Source organism: Eleutherodactylus coqui, chromosome 10, assembly GCF_035609145.1.
Source record: "Eleutherodactylus coqui strain aEleCoq1 chromosome 10, aEleCoq1.hap1, whole genome shotgun sequence".
In the NCBI taxonomy this organism is placed as follows: Eukaryota; Metazoa; Chordata; class Amphibia; order Anura; family Eleutherodactylidae; genus Eleutherodactylus; species Eleutherodactylus coqui.
The window spans coordinates 55,601,004-55,622,449 of record NC_089846.1 but is presented as its reverse complement, the minus strand read 5'-3'; the positions used below and the strand labels follow the sequence as shown (position 1 = coordinate 55,622,449).

At 45.8% G+C, this 21,446-nt stretch overlaps 2 protein-coding genes across 2 annotated transcripts; one reads left to right on the top strand and one right to left on the bottom strand.

Annotated features, from left to right (window-relative positions):
• The first annotated feature begins 103 nt into the window (after positions 1 to 103).
• On the top strand, positions 104 to 6,268 carry MARS2 (methionyl-tRNA synthetase 2, mitochondrial). Its single transcript, XM_066581025.1, has 3 exons — positions 104 to 463; positions 3,667 to 4,001; positions 4,641 to 6,268. The coding sequence occupies exons 1-3, from the start codon at positions 250 to 252 to the stop codon at positions 5,754 to 5,756; spliced, it is 1,665 nt and encodes a 554-aa protein (XP_066437122.1). The 5' UTR covers positions 104 to 249; the 3' UTR covers positions 5,757 to 6,268.
• Positions 6,269 to 10,134: 3,866 nt separating this feature from the next.
• On the bottom strand, positions 10,135 to 20,186 carry RBMX2 (RNA binding motif protein X-linked 2). The gene is made up of 6 exons (XM_066581024.1): positions 20,148 to 20,186; positions 18,999 to 19,114; positions 17,816 to 17,867; positions 13,334 to 13,463; positions 13,071 to 13,254; positions 10,135 to 10,579 (listed from the first exon to the last, which is right to left on the bottom strand). The coding sequence occupies exons 1-6, from the start codon at positions 20,150 to 20,152 to the stop codon at positions 10,257 to 10,259; spliced, it is 810 nt and encodes a 269-aa protein (XP_066437121.1). The 5' UTR covers positions 20,153 to 20,186; the 3' UTR covers positions 10,135 to 10,256.
• Positions 20,187 to 21,446: the final 1,260 nt, after the last annotated feature.

Sequence of the window (21,446 nt, the reverse complement as noted above, 5' to 3'; positions counted from 1 at the left end):
AAGCTCGCGCCGCCATGTTTAGTGAGGGCAAAGAGCGAGCAAGTGCGGCCATGTTTAGTGAGGGCGGAGAGCCGCGAGCGCGGCCATGTTTAGTGAGGGCGGAGACCTTTACAGAAGTGCACAACTCATGTGGTTCTTGTCCCGTCTAGAACGTGCAGTGGTTCCGCCAGCTGCTGTGTGTGTAACGACAGGCCAGCGGCTAAAACGTGACCGCCGCTTTTCCTGGCAGGTTATGCCATAAGTGCTACAATGTGGCGGCTTGTTGGCCGGACGCTGCGGCGCGGCCCCGTACAGTGTATGCGGAGGGCCGGCTACGGAGGAGTAACGACCCCGCAGCTGCTCACCACCCCGATCTTCTATGTGAACGCCGCCCCGCACCTCGGACACGTGTACTCCGCGCTGCTGGCCGACGTGCAGCACCGGTACTCGGCGCTGTGCGGGCGGGGCAGCAGGCTGAGCACCGGTAAGTGCGCCTCTACCGACCGCTCCCGGGATATGGGGTCTGCAGTAACCGGTTATACACAGCCGTGTTCACATGTGCAAAAGCTGCACCCTTCTTGTGCACCAAAAGTCTCCATAGAAGTCAATGTGCGCAAAATACATAGGGAGACGCGCGAACCACTGCGGCGCAGGGACAAGAACCGATCCGGGAATCATTAGACTAGCCATTTCAATCAGTGCGTCTTTAACCCCTTAACGCTATAGGATGTGCGGTTACGTCCTGCATTGTCGCGATATATCTCTTAATACAACGCCGGCTGTTTCTTACAGCCAGCAGCCACGCGGCTCATCAAACCTGTTAACCCTTTAAAGGTTGCTGTCAATTCTGACAGCAGCATTTAAATCCCCTGGACAATGTTTAGGGGGAAAGGGTCCCATACGCCCCCCATGATGAGATTGCAGGGAGCCATGTGGGTGTCACGGCAAAATGCCTATCAAGCCATGCCCATGGGGTGGCTTGATAGACTGCCTGCCCGATAGCAGTATGATGTAATGCTATGGCGGTGCATCATACTGCTGGAGCGATCAAAGCATCACTAGTTGTGGTCTCCCAGGGGGGGGCTAAAAAAAAAAGTTTTTCAGTACATTATATAGTATATTTAAAAGGCACCATTGACTACTACAACTCATCCCGTAAAAAACAAGCCCTCATACAGCGACGTCGATGGATAAATAAAGGAGTTACGATTTTTTTAAGGGCCGTGTCCTTAAGGGGTAGAGCACACAAATAAACATGCACTGCAGGTACAAAACAAACGTACAGTAAAACACGCTGATGCATGCACAAAAAAGCCCGTGCATCCTGCGCACGCTCACGTGACGAGGGCCTGCAGAAAGTCTATCAGCTAATTTTTGCCTATTACGTCCGTAAACCTAAAACGCTGCGGGTTCCTGCAGCATTTCACAGCTGTGAACCCAGCCGTGACCCTGCGTACAGCGCATATGGCGGCTAAATAATACGCCGTACAGTACACCTGTTTTTTTTTTGTATTTCCGGCGTTGCTTGGCGATGACTCTTTTATACCGTAACGCATGCACAATGTAATTGTATATGGGCTGCGGGTATATACACGACAATAGAGAACATGCTGTGTAAGGCAATGTAATTGATTGCCTGCGATGTACCGCATATCACACGGGCGTACACAGCTTGCGTAATACGCAATTCCAATACGGTCGTGTGAGCCGGCGTTAAACTGACTATACTGCTGCCGGGCGACTGAGTGATGGTTAAACCGGCGGCATTACCTCTGTGCGCCAGGACTCCCATCTATAGATAGAGCTGCAGGAAGGCTTCCACGCCGTAAGTTATTCACCTCGGACCATCCGATGGGCGGCTCACATCGACCAGCGGCCCACCCTCTCTCTCTTCTGCGAAAATCACCCTCTTCCATGTTGATGGACGTGTCCGCTTCAGCTGCTGGGGATGTCATGCGCTCCTCATACGACACTTGGACATGGTACATACGTGTGACCTCATTCCTGTGGAGGAGTCATCGCAGCACACGCGCCTGAAGCCTCTTTATACGTGGAGCGCATGACGTCCCCAGCAGCTGGAGACGTCCATCAACATAGAAGGGAGCCGCTAGGATGACTCTTCTTCCTGCCCTGTTCTTAAGCCATGGAGATGTATTAACCCTTTCCAATCCACTGTCTAATGACATTATGATTTAGGGCTGTACAGCTCCAATGTTTGAAGACGTCCGTTGGGGTTCTCTTACTGTATATTGCCAGCCTCTCTGCTGTTGGAGCCTATCCAACGTGACACCTCATGCAGTACTGGCTTTAGCCAGCAGATAGCGCCATTGTATAACGGCAGAAAAAGAATAAGCCCCCTAGGAAAACCAGGATACAAATTGGATTGGAAAGGGTTAAAGGGGGTTTCTGGGAGCTCCACATGGATGACTTATCTTTAAGAGAGGTCAGCAATATCCGATCGCGGCTGAGGACTCTCTATAATCAGCTATTGGAAGTGATGTTGCGATCCTTCAGCATTCGGGCACATAGACTTTCCATTGGGTCCGTCTTTAGGTAGCTAGCAGTGACATCACTTGGACGAGCGCATCAGCTAGCTTATTCCAGTGATCGGTGGGGGTCTCAGCACCTGGACCTCCAGTGGTCAAAACTTCTGATAAATCACAGGGGCATTCAGGAGTTTTAATCGGTGGGTGTCTGGCTGCGGAAAACCCCTAATAACATGTCAAAAGTTTTAAACTTCAAATCCAGCCCTTGAAAGGGCCAATCTGGCAATAACAATTTTTTTCCATCCTTGTCCTCTTCTGATTGTCCGTCACACTCTGGAGGTCTCCTCTGTATAGTGCAGTCCCTTCCATGCAGTGCAGCCTCCTGTCTGATACTGATCAAGCTCCATCTTGAGGTTTAGATTTCTCCCTGCTTAGTTTCTCTATGCTCTGTTAACATTCCCATGCTGCATCAACACAATATCACATAAGCAACTCCAGACTTCAACATTCCTGCGACACTGCCATTACCTTCTGTATTCACCTAAATAAGCTACACGCCATAAGTATACAGTCAGGAGGCTGAGCTGTGATCTCCTCTATAATAACTGTGTGACGGGAGCTGTGAGATCATCATCAATAACAGTGATAGGAATACTTGTGTCCCTTTCTGAAGAGCTTGTGTGGTAGGGTCCATCACAGGAATGATGCTGACTGGAAAACTGACTAGTTTGAGAACACGTAAAGCCAAGTAGATCTGAGCTAGTGAGAACTGAGATCACATGACCATCTGTGGAGAACGAGACCAGGAGTTTGAAAGGCAGAAATAACTAACAAAGGTAACACTAGCGGATTTATATATACTGATGGGATAGCTACATAATAAATAAATTTAAAAATCAGCAGAAAGGCCCTTTAATTCTAAACAATCTTTTAATTTACACTTACTGAAAAAAAAAGTTTCTATCCCCAGATATTTCAGGAGTAGCGCCACCTTCTGTTTTTATTCTGTCTACCTTAGTAATTGTTTCATGTAATTACAAGTACTGCTCCCATTGATTTCAATGAGAGCTGTGCCTGTAATTACGAGCACCAACCACTGTACTAGTGTCGGAGCAGCGCTTCCACTCTGACCCCGCTGTAGTCCAGCCCTGACAGCCAACGCTGCCTGGAAAACCTCTTTTAATGTGTTTTTTTTCCTCAGGTACTGACGAGCATGGCATCAAGGTGCAGCAAGCTGCCGCTGCTTTGGGTTGGGACCCATTGGACTTCTGCACTTTGGTTTCCCAACAGTTCCGCACCATGTTTGACACAATGGCCATCTCTTACACGGACTTTGTGCGCACGACAGACTCCCGTCACGTGCAAGCAGTTTGTCACTTCTGGAAAAAGCTGGAAGAGAACGGCTATATCTACAAGGGGACGTACCAGGGGTGGTACTGCACTGCCGATGAAGCTTTTCTAAGTGAGGAGCAGACCCGGGAGAGCACAGATGCAGAAGGCCAGAAAGTCCGAGTGTCACTTGAAAGCGGACATCAGGTACTGGAGGAAGATGGAGGGTGGGCTCCATTGTGGCAGTAGTTTACTGCATAAAAGTCCTGACCTGAAGTCTATAAAAATATATCTAGAAGGACATGACTACTTTATGGTCTGTTCACACGGGGAGGATTTGCTGTGGATTTACCACAATGGAAAAATCTGCACCCCAGGTTGGCAGCAGATTTGATCCCTTCAATTCAAATAAAGAGTTGAAATCTGCTGCGGATCGGCACCAAATGGTGCGGCTTTTAACCCATTGCAATTTAATTTTGGATTCAAGGTTTCCTAGGGGGCTTTCTCTTTCTGCCACTATACAATGGCGCCATCTGCTGGCTAGAGACAGTACTGTGGTATGTGACATGCTGGAGAGGCCCCCGACAACAGAGCGGCCAGTAATCTACAGTAAGAATACCCTGCTGGACGTCTTCCGACATCGGAGCTGTACAGCCTTCAATCAGAATGTCTTTAGACGTCAGACAGTGGATTGGAAAGGGTTAAGAAAGAAAAAATTAAGAGAGTTCTGGGGTACAAAAAATACACTTACAAGAGACCCTGCACATAGAAATGTGACTAGTTTATTTGCAGTAACCGTGTAGTACTGTAGTTTAATCTTTTCTATCCTTTCTCTTCTGGTTTTAGGTACATTGGATGAGTGAAGAAAACTACATGTTCCGACTCTCTCAGTTACGCCCTAAGCTCCTTGATTGGCTTCGGACAGAACCGATCCATCCTAGCCCATTTCTCCGTATTGTTCAACAATGGCTGGAGGAAGAGTTACCAGATCTTTCGGTGTCTCGCCAAAGTAATCGTGTGTCGTGGGGCATCCCTGTTCCTTCCGACTCTTCTCACACGGTCTACGTCTGGCTGGATGCCTTGATCAACTATCTAAGTGTGGCAGGATATCCAGATCTAAACTTTGCCCCTTGGGGACCCTCAACGCATTTGCTTGGTAAAGATATCTTACGCTTTCACGCCATATATTGGCCAGCTTTCTTATTAGCAGCAGATCTTCCTCCGCCCAAAAAATTACTTGTCCATTCTCACTGGATCTGTAATGGGATCAAGATGTCAAAAAGCCTCCAGAACGTTGTGGATCCTACTGAATGCATTAAGAAGTATACAAGAGATGGGCTTCGCTACTTTTTGCTTCGCCATGGCTCCCCTGAGCGAGACTGTGACTTTACACACGATACTGTTCGCAAACTGTTAAACTCGGAGCTTGCTGATGCGCTGGGTGGACTGTTGAACCGCTGCACTGCGCCCACCATAAACCCTGGCCAATGTTGGCCAAATTATCAATGCAAAAGTGTGCCACCTGCTGCCCGTAATGAATTACAAAGACTGCTGGCAACTTTTAAAGAGCTGCCTAATCTGGTTGACCGATACATGAATGGCTTCAAGGCCAACAAAGCCTTAGAGGCGATTGACAGCGGTGTGCGGGCTTCAAATGCTTTCTTTCAGAGTCAGGCTCCGTGGAAGTTGTTTAAGGGAGGAGAGGAGGACAAGGCGTGGGCACAGTCTGTATTGTACATCACTCTTGAGTCGTTGAGACTCTGCGCCACTCTTCTTCAGCCTGCAGTTCCTGCTCTAGCGAAGACAATACTGGATCGACTTGCTGTTCCTCCAATTTACAGAACTCTAACAGGAAATCATTTTTTTGCAGCAACTTCGGGTGAAAAGTGTTGCTTTCAGGGTCAAAGTCTAGGGTCAGAATGTGGTCTCCTGTATCCAAGACTGAAGGCAGATACGGAATGATACATCTGGACCATAAATTAAAATGACAATAAAAAGTATATGACTGAAATGTTTGTTTAACCCCTTAGTGACAGAGCTAAATTTTGGAAATCTGACATGCGTCACTTTAACATAACTCCGTAAAGGTTTTGCGTATCAAAGCGATTCTGACGTTGTTTTTCCGCCACATGTTGTACTTCATTTTAGGGGGTAAAAATAGTCAGAATGTGTATATTTATTTAAAGTGCCAAAAGTAGGAACATTTTTTAAAAGATTTCACATTTTCAATTGTAATATTAAATATGTGCAAACATACTGTACAAATTTTTAATATATATATTTTCTTTACTTTATACTTTATTCTGAATGCACATTTGAAAAGCTTTCTTTTTTAACCATTTAACATTGATTATCAACATTTTGAGGAACACTTTGTTTACCGGCACCAAGCTGAGATTGCAAAGGCTCATAAGTTTCAGAATGATAGATAACCCCACAAATGACCCCATTTTAAAAACTATATCTCATTGTATTCACTGTGGGGGGGGGGGGGGGGGGGGACAGGAGTATTTGAAACCCACGGGTTTTTTTTTAGGAGGTAATGCAATTTAGAGGAGAAAACATACAATTTCATGTTTTTGCAAATGTCATGTTAAAGGCAGGTTTTTGTTTTTTTATAGGGCACATTAAAATGAGGATTTACACCCCAAAATGGATCCCCCTGTTTCTCCTGTGTTCAGAAACATACCCATTGTGGCCCTAATAATATGTCTGTATGCATAACGGGGCCCAAACTGAAAGGAGCAGCCGGTGGCTTTGAATGAATCTAAGCAAAGCAGAAGGGAAAAAATTACTATTTTCATTTTATTGGCAATTGTGTGAATTTAAAAACATTTTTTTTGTACAGTGTACATTGGAATGAAGACTTGCACCTCCAAATGAATACCCCTGCTTGTTCTGTGTTAAGAAACATACCCATTGTGGCCCTAATCTCATGTCTGTATGCACAACGGGGCCCTAATGAAAGCAGCCGATAGCTTTCAGAACAGACATTTTGCGTGAAGGTGTTTTAGGCCCCATTGCCCACTTGTAGAGCTCTTGAGCTGCCAAAATGATGGAGAACCCCCACAAATGACCCCATTTTGAAAACGAGACCCCTTAACGAATTCCTCTAGGGGTGTACTGCATATTTTGACCCCACAGTTTTCGAATTGCAGAAAAGCAAAGCAGAAGGAAATAATTACGATTTTCATTTTTTTTTAGCACTTAAAAGGGGTGGTCTCGCGAAATCAAGTGGGGTTATACACTTCCGTATGGCCATATTAATGCACTTTGTAATATACATCGTGCATTAACTATGAGCCATACAGAAGTTATTCACTTACCTGCTCCGTTGCTAGCGTCCTCGTCTCCATGGCTCCGTCTAATTTCGGTGTCTTCTTGCTTTTGTAGACGCGCTTGCGCTGTGCGGTCTTCTCTCTTCGGCTCCGCTCGGCAGCATCTGCGTTTTGGCTCCGCCCCCTTGTACGCGTCATCGCGTAGCTCCGCCCCATGACGTGTTCCGGTTCCAGCCTCCTGATTGGCTGGAATCTGCACATGACGGGGGCGGAGCTACGCGATGACGCGTACAAGGGGGCGGAGCCGAAGGGAGAAGACCGCACAGCGCAAGCGCGTCTAAAAAAGCAAGAAGACACCGAAATTAGACGGAACCATGGCGACGGGGACGCTAGCAACGGAGCAGGTAAGTGAATAACTTCTGTATGGCTCATATTTAATGCACAATGTATATTACAAAGTGCATTAATATGGCCATACAGAAGTGTATAACCCCACTTGCTGCCGCGGGACAACCCCTTTAAGTCATTTTAAAAGCAGTTTCTTTTTTGTACAGCACTCATATGAATGAGGATGTACACCCAAAATGGATCCCCGTTTGTACCGTGTTCGGAAACATACCCATTGTATCCCTAATCTACGTACTGGACACATGGCTAGGCCTATAATGGATGGAACACCCATTGGATTTCAGGGTGCAACTGAATTCTTGGCCCCATTGCTCATTTGTACAGAAAAAAAAAAATTGACTCCCTGAAAATAATCTCTTCCCCCACCCCCCCTCTGCACCCTCTTTGGCATTCTCTAAATCTTACATAAAAGTAATAACGTAAACTGTGTTGTATGTCAAAAGACAGGTGTAATTACGGGGGCCTGGTTGGGATGGGCACATGGGGAAATAAAAACCGGGTATCCCTCCTGCTCCCATGCTTTTGGGGGGTGTATTTCCTGACCTCAGTAGCAGGGATTGGGTACAAAAAATGGCGCTCTGTGAGACTTCGTAAGCTTGCTGAGGTGCGGTGGTCTTGCACAGAAGGCGCTCAACAAGCTGCTCCTGGAACTGCAGGAAGGCGAGCGTTCCCGGGGCTTCTTGAAAATTACGTATTACAGGTAGCGGTCCGAATAATGCCGGACTCACACGGACGTATGTGGAGTCTGCTTGCGGAGACCTGCAGTGGATCCCAGCTGTGCGCCTGGCTGTGGCCCTGCAATGTGCTGCGCATAACTGCGTACTCACACAAGCGGTCGTGCGCAGTACACCTTTTCTTGTTTTTATTGCCATTGCTCAGCAATGATGCGGGTGTCTGCAGTCCGTACACAATGTAGTTGCGTATGGGCAGCGGGTATATACATGACTATCGTGATCGCCAGTATTCATTGGATACCGTGGTCCTCGCTGACATCTCCTGGCTACCTTCAGGAGATTTTAAATTTGCCACGGCTCCCAGCCTTCTGCGCATGCGGTTGACGTAATGCTGCCAGGCACCGACAGCATGGAGCTGTCCTGTCCATAGCCCACGTGGCAGTAATCCCTGCAGGATGCAGGTTTTTACGTCCGCGGGGATTAAAGCCCACTTAGGTAGGACTTAAAAACACTATCGGCTCGTCAACTAAGGGGTTAAAATATAAATGAAAAAAGGAAAAGTAAGGCTGGTTTCACATCTGTGTCAGAACCTCCGTCCGGATGTTTCTTCGCTGATCCGGCTGCAAATACTGCAAGAAAAAGAGCCGTATGCAGCGCTTTTGCTTCTGTTCCAAAACCGGGCAGCTGGGTGGACCCCATTACAGGCAAAGGGGTCCGCCCGGCGCTGTTCAGTTCCATCCAGCAACAGAGCTGTTCAACTGTAGGGATTCCCCTTAACAGAGCAGGAAAGTGGAATCCCCAGTGCAGGTATGAAAGCACCCTAAGGCTAACTGCACACAGACAGGCACGATATCGGGCTGAGAAACTAGTCCTGAAATCGTGCTCGGCCACCTGTTTTGTACAGGTAAAAACTCCTGGCATCCCTTCTGTGAAATTCCGATCTTCACACGCGATAGAGGATCGGAAGAGGGTTTCCCATTGATCTCAATGGAAAGCATCACACGGCATGTGAGCCATACGATGTATTTAAGGTCCTATTGAAGACAATGGGTGATGCGACTCATTGACTCCTATGGAAAAGTGTTCTAGGCAGGCTCTGTCACCTGAGCAGAGAGGGGTAGGGGGTAAGCTGTGATTATTATGTTGTCAAATATGCAGCTGGTGTTATTCAGCTTTAGACTCATAATATGGATGTTGCCTGCGATGAGATGACTGCTTAGACGTGACTTCAGGATTATTTTTTTTTTATATGATAACGGCACAGAAAATATAACATTGCCAAAAAAGACTTAAATATACTTAAAGGGGTTTTGCCTTTTTTTAGTATTGATGACCAATCCTCAGGATAAGTCATCCATATCAGATTAGCAGGGATCGTCTGTCGGTGCAGCAGGGCTGGACATCTGCAACAGTGGTCAGGACAGAAGTGTAATACGTAATTTTTTTCCCATTGAGATCAATAAGAGCATAGCTGTCTATTTCACGTCCGGCCCCGCTGCTCAGAGGTGGAAATGTAATAGATGGCTTTGCTCCCATTGATTTTAATGGGAGTGAAGATGCCCATTATATTTCCTGCCCTTACCACCGATCTGGATGTTAGTCATTAGAGATGAGTGAGCATACTCGCCAAGGACAATTACTCGATCGAGCATTGTCCTTAGCGAGTACCTGCCCGCTCGGAAGAAAAGGTTCGGCTGCCGGCGCGGGTGAGAGGTGAGTTGCGGCAGTGAGCAGGGGGGAGTGGGGGATCTCCCCTCCGTTCCTCCCCGCTCTCCCCCGCCGCCGAATCTTTTCTTCCGAGTGGGCAGGTACTCGCTAAGGACAATGCTCGATTGAGTAATTGCCCTTAGCGAGTATGCTCTCTCATCTCAATTAGTGATGTAAAATGTCACAAGATTGCTTTATGAAAAGAGTATGGCTGACTGTCGTACTGCAAAACATACCTGCGGAACTGCAAAATTAGAAGACAGAAGTCATTGATGATATTAAAAATGTTTATTTTTTCTAATATATAATTTATGTAAAAAGCAATTCTCCTGACCCCAAAAGTCCCTTTAAGTTCCAGAATTGCTGTTTTCGTCTTTCCTATAAATCTGAATTGGTCACCTTCTCCACCTCTCATGTTCTTTTGGTCTTTTTGATCCTTCATCTCTGTGTTTGTTCTCCGGTAACTTTGGTTTCTGTTCGGCGTGTCTGTCTGATCCACTATGATGAGCTCTGTATTTCTCATGGTGTGGCGGATTAGAACTACTTCTTGAAGCAGTGTCTGTTGGGGAATCGTTCTCATTCTCTCTGGCACTCGGCTGCTTACTATTGTACTTTTCATACCCCGGATCATTATGTTCTTGTTTAATTGCCTTAACGACCTTTCCGCTGCTTCTTTCATTTGAATGGTCCTTGCCTTCCTTTTTTCTTTTCTTTTTCTCTGTGATGACAGTAAATCACGGAGTTGTTTTATTTGGTTAAGTTAAACTAATTTTAATCAAATCTAACATTTCCTATTGCTAACTGTTAAACTAAGGAATCCGATACGAGTAATTACTTCTATATATTTTAGGACAACAAGTAGAGGTTTTAAGCCCTGCACGATGACAGTCATTCTATGTGACTACAGGGTTAGCTTAGGTTAAGGCTGGGCGATTAATCATATTAATTTACCATTTCTCACTGCTCCTGCGGAGACCCCCGATGCCGACACAACAGCTAAACACTGCTCAATACAACTCATGTACAAGGCTGTTTCTCCACTTTTTATTGCATTTTTCTGGCATTTCCACTCCATTTCAAACTGCGAGGTTTACAGCTGATCGACGTTTATTGGTAAAGCACATTAAAATTACGTGCTTCATCTGTAGAAGCCAATCCAGCCTTTTAACCCTTTACATGCCGCAGTCAATGTGACCACAACATGTAAAAGGCTGACACAGGGAGGTCCCTCATCAGACCACTGCAATGTGATTGGGGGTCCAAATGAGCTGTTATGGCATCCAGAGTCTTGAAGATGGTCTCCAGGTCTGCCCCATAAACGGTAGCATAATACACAATAGTAGTGTATCATGGCAGAAAGTAGCGACATAGTGGGACAAAAGTAAAGGCCCATTTAGACAACAATTATGGCTCAAAAGCCATCTTTTGAGCGATAATCATTGTGTGTAAATGTGTTCATCTTTCACTTTACTGCCGAACGATGAATTTCAGTTCGGCAGAACAGCTGATAAGAAGGACCGCACGCTGTGTTCTGCCCGGGGAGCGCTGATTACATTGTCTAAGCTGTCAGCCCCGTGGCAGAACGAAGGGAATTTATTTAGAGAGCAGCGGATGGTCTGTTCTCTGAATACAGCTCCTAATTGCTCACACGCTACTAATTGGTACTAATAGGCATTAGTACCAAGCAGTATTTTATGCAAAATGATCGCTCAAAACCCATCTTGAGCGATCATCTGTGTGTAAATGCACCTTAAAAAGTTAAAAAATTTATACAAATAAAATAAGTCAAAACCCCACCTCCCATTATGTAAAAAAGGAAAAAAATCATCACATATCTGGTATTGTCACTTTAGTAATGACCCATATTAAGAAGTTTGTGCAATGTTTAAACTCCATAGTGCATGCCATAAAAAATAAAGACAGGACAAAAATAACTAATCTTGCATCACAAAAAGTCATGTGGATCACGAAATGGCACCATAAAAAAGCACAACTCATCCTGCCAGAAAAAAAACAAAAAAACCTTATTTAGCACAAAAAAGGGGGAACAAAAAAATGTTAGGGGTCTTTAAATGCAGCAGTAGAATTTTTTAATTATTATTTTTTCAAAGCATGAAAATGTAGTAAAATATTGAAAAATAAATAAATTGGTATTGACAGAATTGTCCTGACCTGTAGAATTAATTTAACATGCAATTTATACTATGTGATGAATGGACTAAAAAACATAAAATCCATGCCAGAATTGCAGATTTTGTTAATCTTGCCGCTAGAAAAAAATGGAATTAAAAGTGATCAAAATGGGATAAACGAAGACTAGAACTAATTCGATAAAAAAATTTAAATATAATGACTCTTAGAATGTGGCTGTTACCATGCAGGGCGGCGCAGGGTCCCGCGGTCAGTGCGCGCCACCCCGGCGTCGGCTCCGGCGTCCTGGAGCCCTGACGTCGGGGCTCTCCCGGCGACGTGGAGCGGCTGGTGCGCGGCGGCGTGGGCGTGTCCGCCCGTAGGGCGCCACCCGCACTCCTCCAACTCTCTTGTGCAGTAGTGGGGGAGCTGGCTCCTCCCACTCTCCGCCCCGGGGCGGAGTCTTTCGTTTATAAGGCTGGCAGTGACCTGAGCTCACTGCCAGTTATTGGTTCTGCTTGCATCTAGTCAGCCTGTCTCAGTCAGTGCTAGTTGCTAGTCAGTCTCCTTCTAGTTCGCTTGTCAGCTTCTATCTCCAGCCTTGCTTTGCCTTGTAAGTCCTGTTGGTCTTTTCCATCTGCCTCTCTGTCGGCACTCTGTCCCCCCATCAGGTAGTTTCTTCTTGTCAGTCGCCAGGTCCCTAGCCAGAATAGGGACCGCCGTCCAGTTGTCCGCCTGGGGTTAGCCAGGGCCGAGGCAAGTAGGCAGGGACAGTGGGGTGCGGGAAGTTCAGGGCACCCCATCTGGCGCTCGGGGGGCAGAGTGCCATAACAGCGGCAGCACGAAAGCAAATGTTTAAAAGAAAAAAAAATTAGTGTACAAAAATAGGAAAAAAAACAAAACTGTATAAACATGGTATTGCCGGAATCATGCTGATCCAGAGGAAAAAAATGAGTCAAGATTTTAATTTTAGGCAAAACTGCCCAGCCCTAGCTTAGATCTAAAGTATATTCCTGCTTTGACTAGAACATTATAAGATATCCTGCACAGCTCATCAACAATCAGAGGAAGGGAGATACCTTTCCTTGGCCTTTGCAGTTCCTCTGTATCTTCTTCTTCTGAGGAGGAGGAGGAGGAGGGAGGAGGAGTCTTGGCACCACAACCGCTCTCTCTCAGGGCTTGTGTCACTTCATCAACGTCTTCACCATCCTTAGGGGGGCGGTAATTGGCCACATGATCCACACGGATCGTACGCCCTTTCAACTACCAGAGAAGAACAAAGGTAAACCACCACGTGTATATAGACCATAACCAATACAGTTACTACAAGTCAATCACTAACCTTGATGCCATTGAGATTATCTACCGCCAGGACTGTACTTCGCTGATCTTCGTAACACAGGAAGCAGAATCCACGAGAGCGTCCGGACACTTTGTCACGAACCAGATTAATATTCACTATTTCCCCGTATCTGCATAAAACACAGTTGCATCAGAAGTATAAAACCATTAACAAAGGACTACATGAAAATAGTCAACTGTTAGATCAACATAAAACTAGAAAGACTTTATAGGGGTTTTTCCCCTCAATAAACATCCCTTACCTACAGGACAGGAGATATGTGCTGAATCACTGGAACTACAACTGCCATAGAGCACGTGCTAACTTACAGCGGCCGTACTGATGTGACATGGGGGAATTGGCACCCTGGTATTAGTAACAAGTGGATAAACCTTAATCGTGGTAAAACCCCCAAAAGGAAACCCATCACCATCTATGAGCACCATAAATGATGTTGCTCACAAGGCAGGTCCCATGGAGTCCAGAGTATTATTTTATATACTCAGTCATCTCCACGTTCCTACGTTGTACCCGTGTGTGAACAGTGTTTCTACAGGCTGCGCTGTCAGAGCGCCGATTACCATGGGTAATAACATGGAAACGGAGGCTAAGAGAGTATATATATCTATATCCCAGGACTCCATAGGACCTGCCCTATGAGCGAGCACAAGAACTTCATTCATGGTGCTCACAGGTGGTGACAGGTTCCCTTTAAGCCCTTTTTTTATATTCAAGAAAGAGTAGAGTAGATACTGACTATTAGGAAATTAATGAAACATAACATTCACAAGGCAAATGTAACAACACACAGTAATATAGAATGGAAGGCTGAAAAAAGTCATGTCCATCCAGTTGGGCCTATTACCCCCCAATGTTTATCCCGAAAAAGATGTAAACCCAATGAAGTAGAAGCCAATTTTCCACATTTAGGGTGACTACCCACTACAGGTTTTTTTTCACTGCGCTGCGTTTTTTTTTTCTGCAGGGGTCTATGGGACTTGTAATGTTAAAATCGCAATCGCAGTAAATTGCGATTTTGCGCGATCATGATTTTAACATTACAAGTCCCATAGACCCCTGCAGAAAAAAAACGCAGCAAATTTCGCGGTGAAAAAAGACTGTAGTGGGTAGTCACCCTGAAGGGGAAAAAATTCCTTTCCGATTTCAATTTGGCAATCAGAATAATCCCCGGATCACCGACCCATCATTATAACATATAAAGAAAGATGTCCAGGCCCCTCCTGTACTCTTTCAGAGAGTTCCCCATCACCACATTCTCAGGGCTCTTTATCACGGGCATAGCGAGTTACATTTTCTTGCCGGTGCCATAAAATCATGTGAAAGGACTTTTTCCCGCCAGCATAATCGTTCATTTACACGACCACGAGCGTGGTTTTATCGAGAAAAAAACGTTGGACCCCAGAAGTCCCTGGCTCGGCTTAAATCCTCTAAATTGACTTCTAATGTCTACATAGAGGCACTTGTAAGCTTCTCGCAGCAAAAATGCCTCCCCCTCCCTTTTTCCACCTGCTCCAATAGGAGTCTATGGGACCCATCGGCGTACATTGGCCAAAAGATAGTTCCAGAATTATCTTTTTGCCCAACATATATGCGTTGGCGCGTATTTTGGCCGCGTATGTTCCATTTTTTACGATTTCACATGGTGTATATTCACCCTTTTTGAATGGATGCATTGGAAACCAGTGCTTCACATCGGTAGCATATATACGTCTGGGCATAAAAATGCGATGTATATGCGCCAGTGTAAAAGAGCCCTCAGGCAGAGAGTTCCATAGTCTCACTGCTCTTACAGCAAAGAACCCCCTTCTATGTCTGTGTAGAAACCTCCTCTCCTCTAGACATAGAGGGCGCCCCCTTGTTACAGACGAAGTCCTGGGTATAAATAGATGATAGGAGAGATCTCTGTATTGTCTATATTTATCTAAATCAGCAAGCTGAACTCTAGTACCTCTTTTTGCCAACCTGCAACACCGCTTCCTTCCAGCCAGATTCAGATTTCCACATTGTAGCACAAAAAAAAACTACATCTCCCAAAATGCCCCACTCAGCAAAGTCACAAATTGGCTTAGCGAATTCATAAATCCTGCCGTTCTTTAGGAGCTGCTCAGCCGATCACTGCAATGCTCAGAGAACCAATCAGAGCCATCGCTTTCTAGAGGTGGGATTTATAAATCCCGTAACCAGGAAGTGATCTTGTATCGGTTGCAGAGGACTGCAAGAATCGTGCCGGAGATCTCGAAAGCAGCGGAAGGAATCTGAACCAAGCCTGCTAGGTAATGTGTTTTTGAAATGTAATGCAGCTAGGGCTTACTTTTAGGGTATGGCTAATATTTCAAGCCTCCCTGAAAATCCTGGGAAAAAAATAAAAAAATCAGACTAGGGAAACGCGGTATATAAAGTGTGACAATAAAATTTGTATATTGTGATCTGATTGTAATATATATATATATATATATATATATATATATATATATATGCACAGCACTTTACTGCACGGTCTATATACATTTCTTGCTATATTATGTCCCTATAGGAGATACAAAATAATAATAATAATAAAAAAAAAAAAAAGACTGCATCCTTAAGGAGTTAAATGCGAATTCACCTTATCTTACTAGGGTCCGGTTACACGGGGGATTTTCTGGCATGATTTCGGTGTGCTGTAATATGCACATAAACCGCACGGGGGAAAAAACCCTATTAATTTCAATGGGTACATTTACACGTGCCAGTTTTCTCTCTCTTGCTGTGAAAAGCAGCAATGCAAGAGAGAAATTGCAGCACGTCCTATTTTAGGGCGATTATATTGAAGAACCGCCCATTCTTCCCTATGGGAGCAGGGAAGAGAGGAAAGAAAATAGCATCATGCGTAGGCTGCCCTCACAAGGGAATAACGCAGGAGGGATCCGCTCACGGTCCGACTGTCCTTGGTCTTTTGGAACGGGTTGTAATTGTTTGTAATATGTTCTTGTCTCTTTCTGTATGATCTTAATGGGGTTTTCCAGGTAAGTACTATTGATCACCTAGCCTCAGGATAGGTCCTCAATAGTTGATCGGCTGAGGCCCATCGCTTGGGACCCCAAATGTTCAAATGCCCACTGCCAGCACCCAACACACAGCGGTACGGGCACAAGTTGATAACTGTACGGAGTAAATGCAGGCAACGACCGAACAATGAACAATAAATCGTTCACTTTTCGCTCGTCGTTCATTATAGGCAGGCATAAAAACAGTCGTTGCCTCGTTCACTAATCGTTAGGTTTAACTGCCGATTCCGCAGACCTTGTCATTTACTGGCGCACGTGAGCAACTAAACGATTTCTCGTTTGAACGAGCCAACGATGCATCTGTCTGTATAAACAGGCTGCACGGCCGGACTGACATCACTCGCTCATTCAAATGATAAGTCGTTTGGTATAAACGGACCCTTAGGTCGGTTTCACACGAACGTAAACGCATTTGCGCATGCCCGAGCACTGCGTTTTTGTGGAATGAACGATGCGTGCATATCAGTGTATTTTACTGCACTTTTTGCCCTCGCAGGGCGTCTTCTTTTACAAACAGCAAACAAACGCACTGATTGAAATGGCTAATTAATTCCAGATGTGTTGTTCTTCCAGCAGGATTAAGCAGCTTTCATGCATCTCCTTGTGCATTGCAGGTGTATTTGTGAATCCCCCACTGACTTCTATAGGGACCTTAGGTGTGCAAATACACAGAAAAATAGAACATGTGTGACAGGACTGTGTGATCATCAGCAGTAACTGTGACAGCAGTGTTTGTGTCAGGATTCATGTAATACCATCACACAGACTGAGAATCTGACTAGAAATGGAGCACATAAACCAATGGAAATCTGAGCTGGTCAGGACTGAGATCACATGACCACCTGAGAAGAAAGAAGCCAGATAGGAATAACTAGCCAAGGTAACACTAGCTCACCTACATAACTAATGGAAAAAAAAGAGATGCGTCCCTTTAAGTGGAATGACTCTTTACGGAATTGCTGGGCAAAATTTTTGTTGCGAGCAGAAAAACATCTGGCGGGAGTGATACAATAATATCTCTGCGGTCCTGGAGGTGGAAGCCTGCATTCTGTCAGCTACAATGTAATCAGCAAAGTCTGAGCCGTCCATTGCCAAAATCCAGGTTAGACCTGCAACCCTATAAGGTAATCTTGCATTTCCCTAATAAAATCTTTAACATGTGGCTCCATATTGGAGCTGTTCTAAAGTGACGCTGGAATAGGGTATCCTATAGCGAACACTAGGAGATGGGAGTTCGTTCCAAGTCACAGAATGTATAGTAAGCAGCACAATACACCCCTCTAAAAATTCTAAACTTGGATTTATTGTAAAGAAGATAAGGTTGCTTGAAGAAAAGGCAATTTAGGGGGAAAAAAGTTGCTTTAACCTTTATAATCAGTATTATGAAGAGGAAGTAGAACAATGATAAACTCACTGGGAGAAGACACAGATAACATCACCTTCTGTCAACTCGTACGGCAGCCCACCTGAAAACAAACAACGTTACCTTAATAGCTTCAACATAAAGTATGTATACTGATCACGTCTACAAATACTGGGCTATTTAAAGGGGTTTTCCCATCTTAGATATTTAAAGAGGTTGTCAAACTTATTTAAAATATCTGAACAGGCTACATGGGAGATGACAGGCTGCTGCAGCCGATGACATAGCTCAGCACTTGATCACTTAGCTCTGTCATTGCATGAATCCACTTGTGATGTCCTGTACAGGCTGCTGCAGCCCGTAAGCACTACATCAGAGGGGAGACCTGGAGGAGGGGCACTGGACGAATCAGGAGAGGAGAGTATAAACTGGTTTGTTATTTTTACACATGGTAGAGCTTCTTACAGTACCTTCACACTTGCGATTGCAATATTGCTGCAGTTTTTTTTATGCAAATGTCAATAGGACATGCATTTTTAACAATAGAAAGTCTTATTGACATTCGCGTTAAAAAAGGGCAGCGATATCTCGATCGCAAGTGTGAAGGCACCCTGAGATAATATTTACGTAAGGCGGACAACCCCTTTAAAGGCGTCTGTCATCACCTTTGAGTCCCATAAACTATGTAATGGGGCTCAAAGGTGAAGAGACAGGAAGTCAGGGGAGCCGCTTAGTATACAGAGTCCCCAGTTCCAGTACTGTACCCCACAAAATCAGTGTGCACACAGCTCGACTTTCACAAGGCCGTCTAAGCACACTCTCGCACTGATCTCTACGGTGCTTATACAGTCTTGTTAAAGAGGAGTCAAGATGTGCATGCTGATCTCTTGGAGGCACATCGCTGGAACGAGAAACCCGCTGAGTAAAAAAAGCAGCTCCCTGGACCCTCTGTTCCCTCACCTTTAAGCTACATAACGTAGTTTATGGGGCTCAAAGGTGATGCCAGATGCCCTATAAGGCACTCCACGGTTTACGGAACAGTGGCTGCAAATGTCTCAGCTCTCCTCACTGAAAACAACGGGATTTATGGAAACGACCAAGTAATGTAGCCGTGACTTTCAGAGGCCTCGGTAGTGAGGTAGGTTGAGCACTACTGTTAGAACAGTTCCCCTAATGGAAAGGTCTCTATCACCACACTAGATTCCCAAGATCGCAGCTATGCTGTGCCACTCACCCAAAAAGATCCAAGCGCTGTCTTTGTAGTCTTGATGCCAAGACACGGAGTCCTTCACGCCAAGCTTTGCCTCGCGGGCATTGAGTTCATTAATCAACTTTACTTTTGTTAAAGGACTGCAAAAGAGCAAAGAAAAGTTATAACCTGTCCGTGATGCATCTGATGTACAGCCAGAACCAGGGGAACGTATCTAATCACAGGGTGTATTAAAGGGGCTATCCACCCCAATATCTGATCAGTGGAAGTCCATTGGGATCCCTGCCGATCAGCTGATGGTAGGGGGCCGCGGCCTCTTGAATGTTTACATCTGAGCACGGTTGTGCCTGTACTGCAGAACGCTGTATTATCGATGGCGGCTGTTCAGAGTATTATAGGCCTGTCCTATTGAAGTGAGTGGGACAAGCCGGTAATACTCAGAAGGCCGCTATCAATAACATGGCGGTCAGCAGTGCGAGAATCATTGTGTTCAGATGTAAACAATGAAGAGGCTGCGGCCCCCTACCATCAGCTGATCGGCGGGGAGCCCAAGCGACAGACCCCAATGGGAAACAATGCATAGCATGCTGATGTGATGCTTTGCCGGCCCCAATTAAAATAAGCGATGCGAGGGCACGCCCACAGAGAGGACAGGCCGCAGCGAGTGGGAAAAAACACCATTATGGCATACTGCGATCGGACAGGCATTCTACCAACCACCCCAAGGACATGGCTTGATAGGCATTTTATTATGACAGCCCTATCAGAAGGCCCCCGGCTGCCACGACACCCGCATGGCAACTCACAATCTCATCAGAATTGACTGCGGCGTTTAAAAGGTTAACAGCTCCGATGAGCCGCGCTGCTAATCAGAGCTGTTGGTGTCAGGTGTAAAAAGCAGGAGATGGAAGTCGGGAAAAACGCCATAAAAGTTCCAGAAGATGCGCTGCAGTAAAAAAACACAACAATATTCGTGCTGCGGCCCATTCCACCCATGTGGGCAGTGCCCAGTGACAGAGTCCTGTCTGTTCAATAGCCTGCAAGGCAACAAATGTAACAGAGCCAGGGCGCAGCAATAAAGACGGTCCTACATACTATATAACAGCAGCCGCCGCTGTTCTGCCGCGGCGCTACCCCCTACCGACAGTCCTGCCTGCCCATAACACCACTTACTTCATGTCGGAGCCCGGCCGTCGCACAGGGATGACGCACGGATGCGTCGCAAAATGATGTCATAAGTGGGAGGAGCAAACTTAATATGACTAGCATGTAAACGGCCGCGCACAAAGAAGGCGTCATGTCACGTGATCGCGGGGGAAGTGGAGCGCATCTGGAGTACGCTAGGGGGCGCTGAAGTGATTGCAGGTACTCTGTCAAGCGCTGGTTGTAAGGAAAGAAGTAGCTGCCTGGGAGGGCGCTGTACTGCAGCCAGTGTGGACTTAACCCTTTCTTGTAGGAGGGCCCTGTGTTCTCATGGCCGAGCACAAAAAATCTGTAGTGCTTCAGTATTTAAGGCTGGAGCTTGTATCATGTACCCCAGGACACGTGTGCTTGCTGTGTGCCGCCATACACCATCCTGGCACACGTAATACACGCCAAGACAGGACACGCCGCTTTTAATTACCCGAGAACTGCAATTTAAAAACCAAACCTTTGTGAATGCAGCCTTAACCCCTTAGTGACCAAGCCTGTTTGCGCCTTAACGACCGGACCAAACTTTGTAAATCTGACGTGTGTCACTTTAACTCCGTAAAGGCTCTGCATATCCCAGTGATTCTGACATTGTTTTTTCGTCATGTATTGTACTTCATTTAGGTGGTAAAAATAGTCCGATAGAATTTGTGTATTTTTATTAAAAACACCAAAATTGTGGAATTTTTAAAAAACGCTCACCCATCGTGCTCCACCACTTACTTTCATTTGGTCGCGGATGTCTGTTAGATATTGGATGAGTGCAGATTGCAATCCGCAGCCCCCAGTGTGTGCCCCGCACTACCACGTACCTCCAGTAGGTGTGAGCCTGCAGCTGTGACACCCCCGGGCCCATGGCTTTACTCTACGGCGCGGCCGTCAAAAGGCATATCGGCAGTTACGAAGGGGTTAAAGCGAATATGAGCTGGAGCATGTTGTCCAAACTGCAGGCAGGATGTAGCAGAGCTGAGCCGGCTGATCTGTAGATTTATGGGGAAAAGCAGGTGGAAATGTCTGCCCCGTGTCGCTCACAAGGGGTACTTTATGCGGACCCCTTCACCCCGCAGCAGTCAGACGTAAGCCCACAGGAGCTACTGGTAACACAGGAGCAATGACCATTCAGAGAACGGCGGTGGAGCGCGCTGGAGATCTTCGTGCGATTTTATCACAAGTGTGAAGGCAGCCTAAGTGATTTGTCGCTCGGCGCCCTGTTGCTGCCGCATGTCCTCGGGCGACTATATAAACTTCGGCTTCAAGCAATTATTTGGCTTTTTTTAAGCC

Bases quoted from the DNA above. Each gene is read 5' to 3' on its own strand.
- RBMX2 (XM_066581024.1), bottom strand. The intron at 17,868-18,998 runs GTGAGTGGCACA...GTTTGTTTTCAG, and splicing joins CAGCGCTTGGATCTTTTTGG to GTGGGCTGCCGTACGAGTTG. The intron at 13,255-13,333 runs GTTAGTGATTGA...CTTCTCTGGTAG, and splicing joins ATAATCTCAATGGCATCAAG to TTGAAAGGGCGTACGATCCG.
- MARS2 (XM_066581025.1), top strand. From the start codon at position 250: ATGTGGCGGCTTGTTGGCCGGACGCTGCGGCGCGGCCCCGTACAGTGT. The intron at 464-3,666 runs GTAAGTGCGCCT...TTTTTTCCTCAG, and splicing joins GGGCAGCAGGCTGAGCACCG to GTACTGACGAGCATGGCATC. The intron at 4,002-4,640 runs GTACTGGAGGAA...TTCTGGTTTTAG, and splicing joins CACTTGAAAGCGGACATCAG to GTACATTGGATGAGTGAAGA.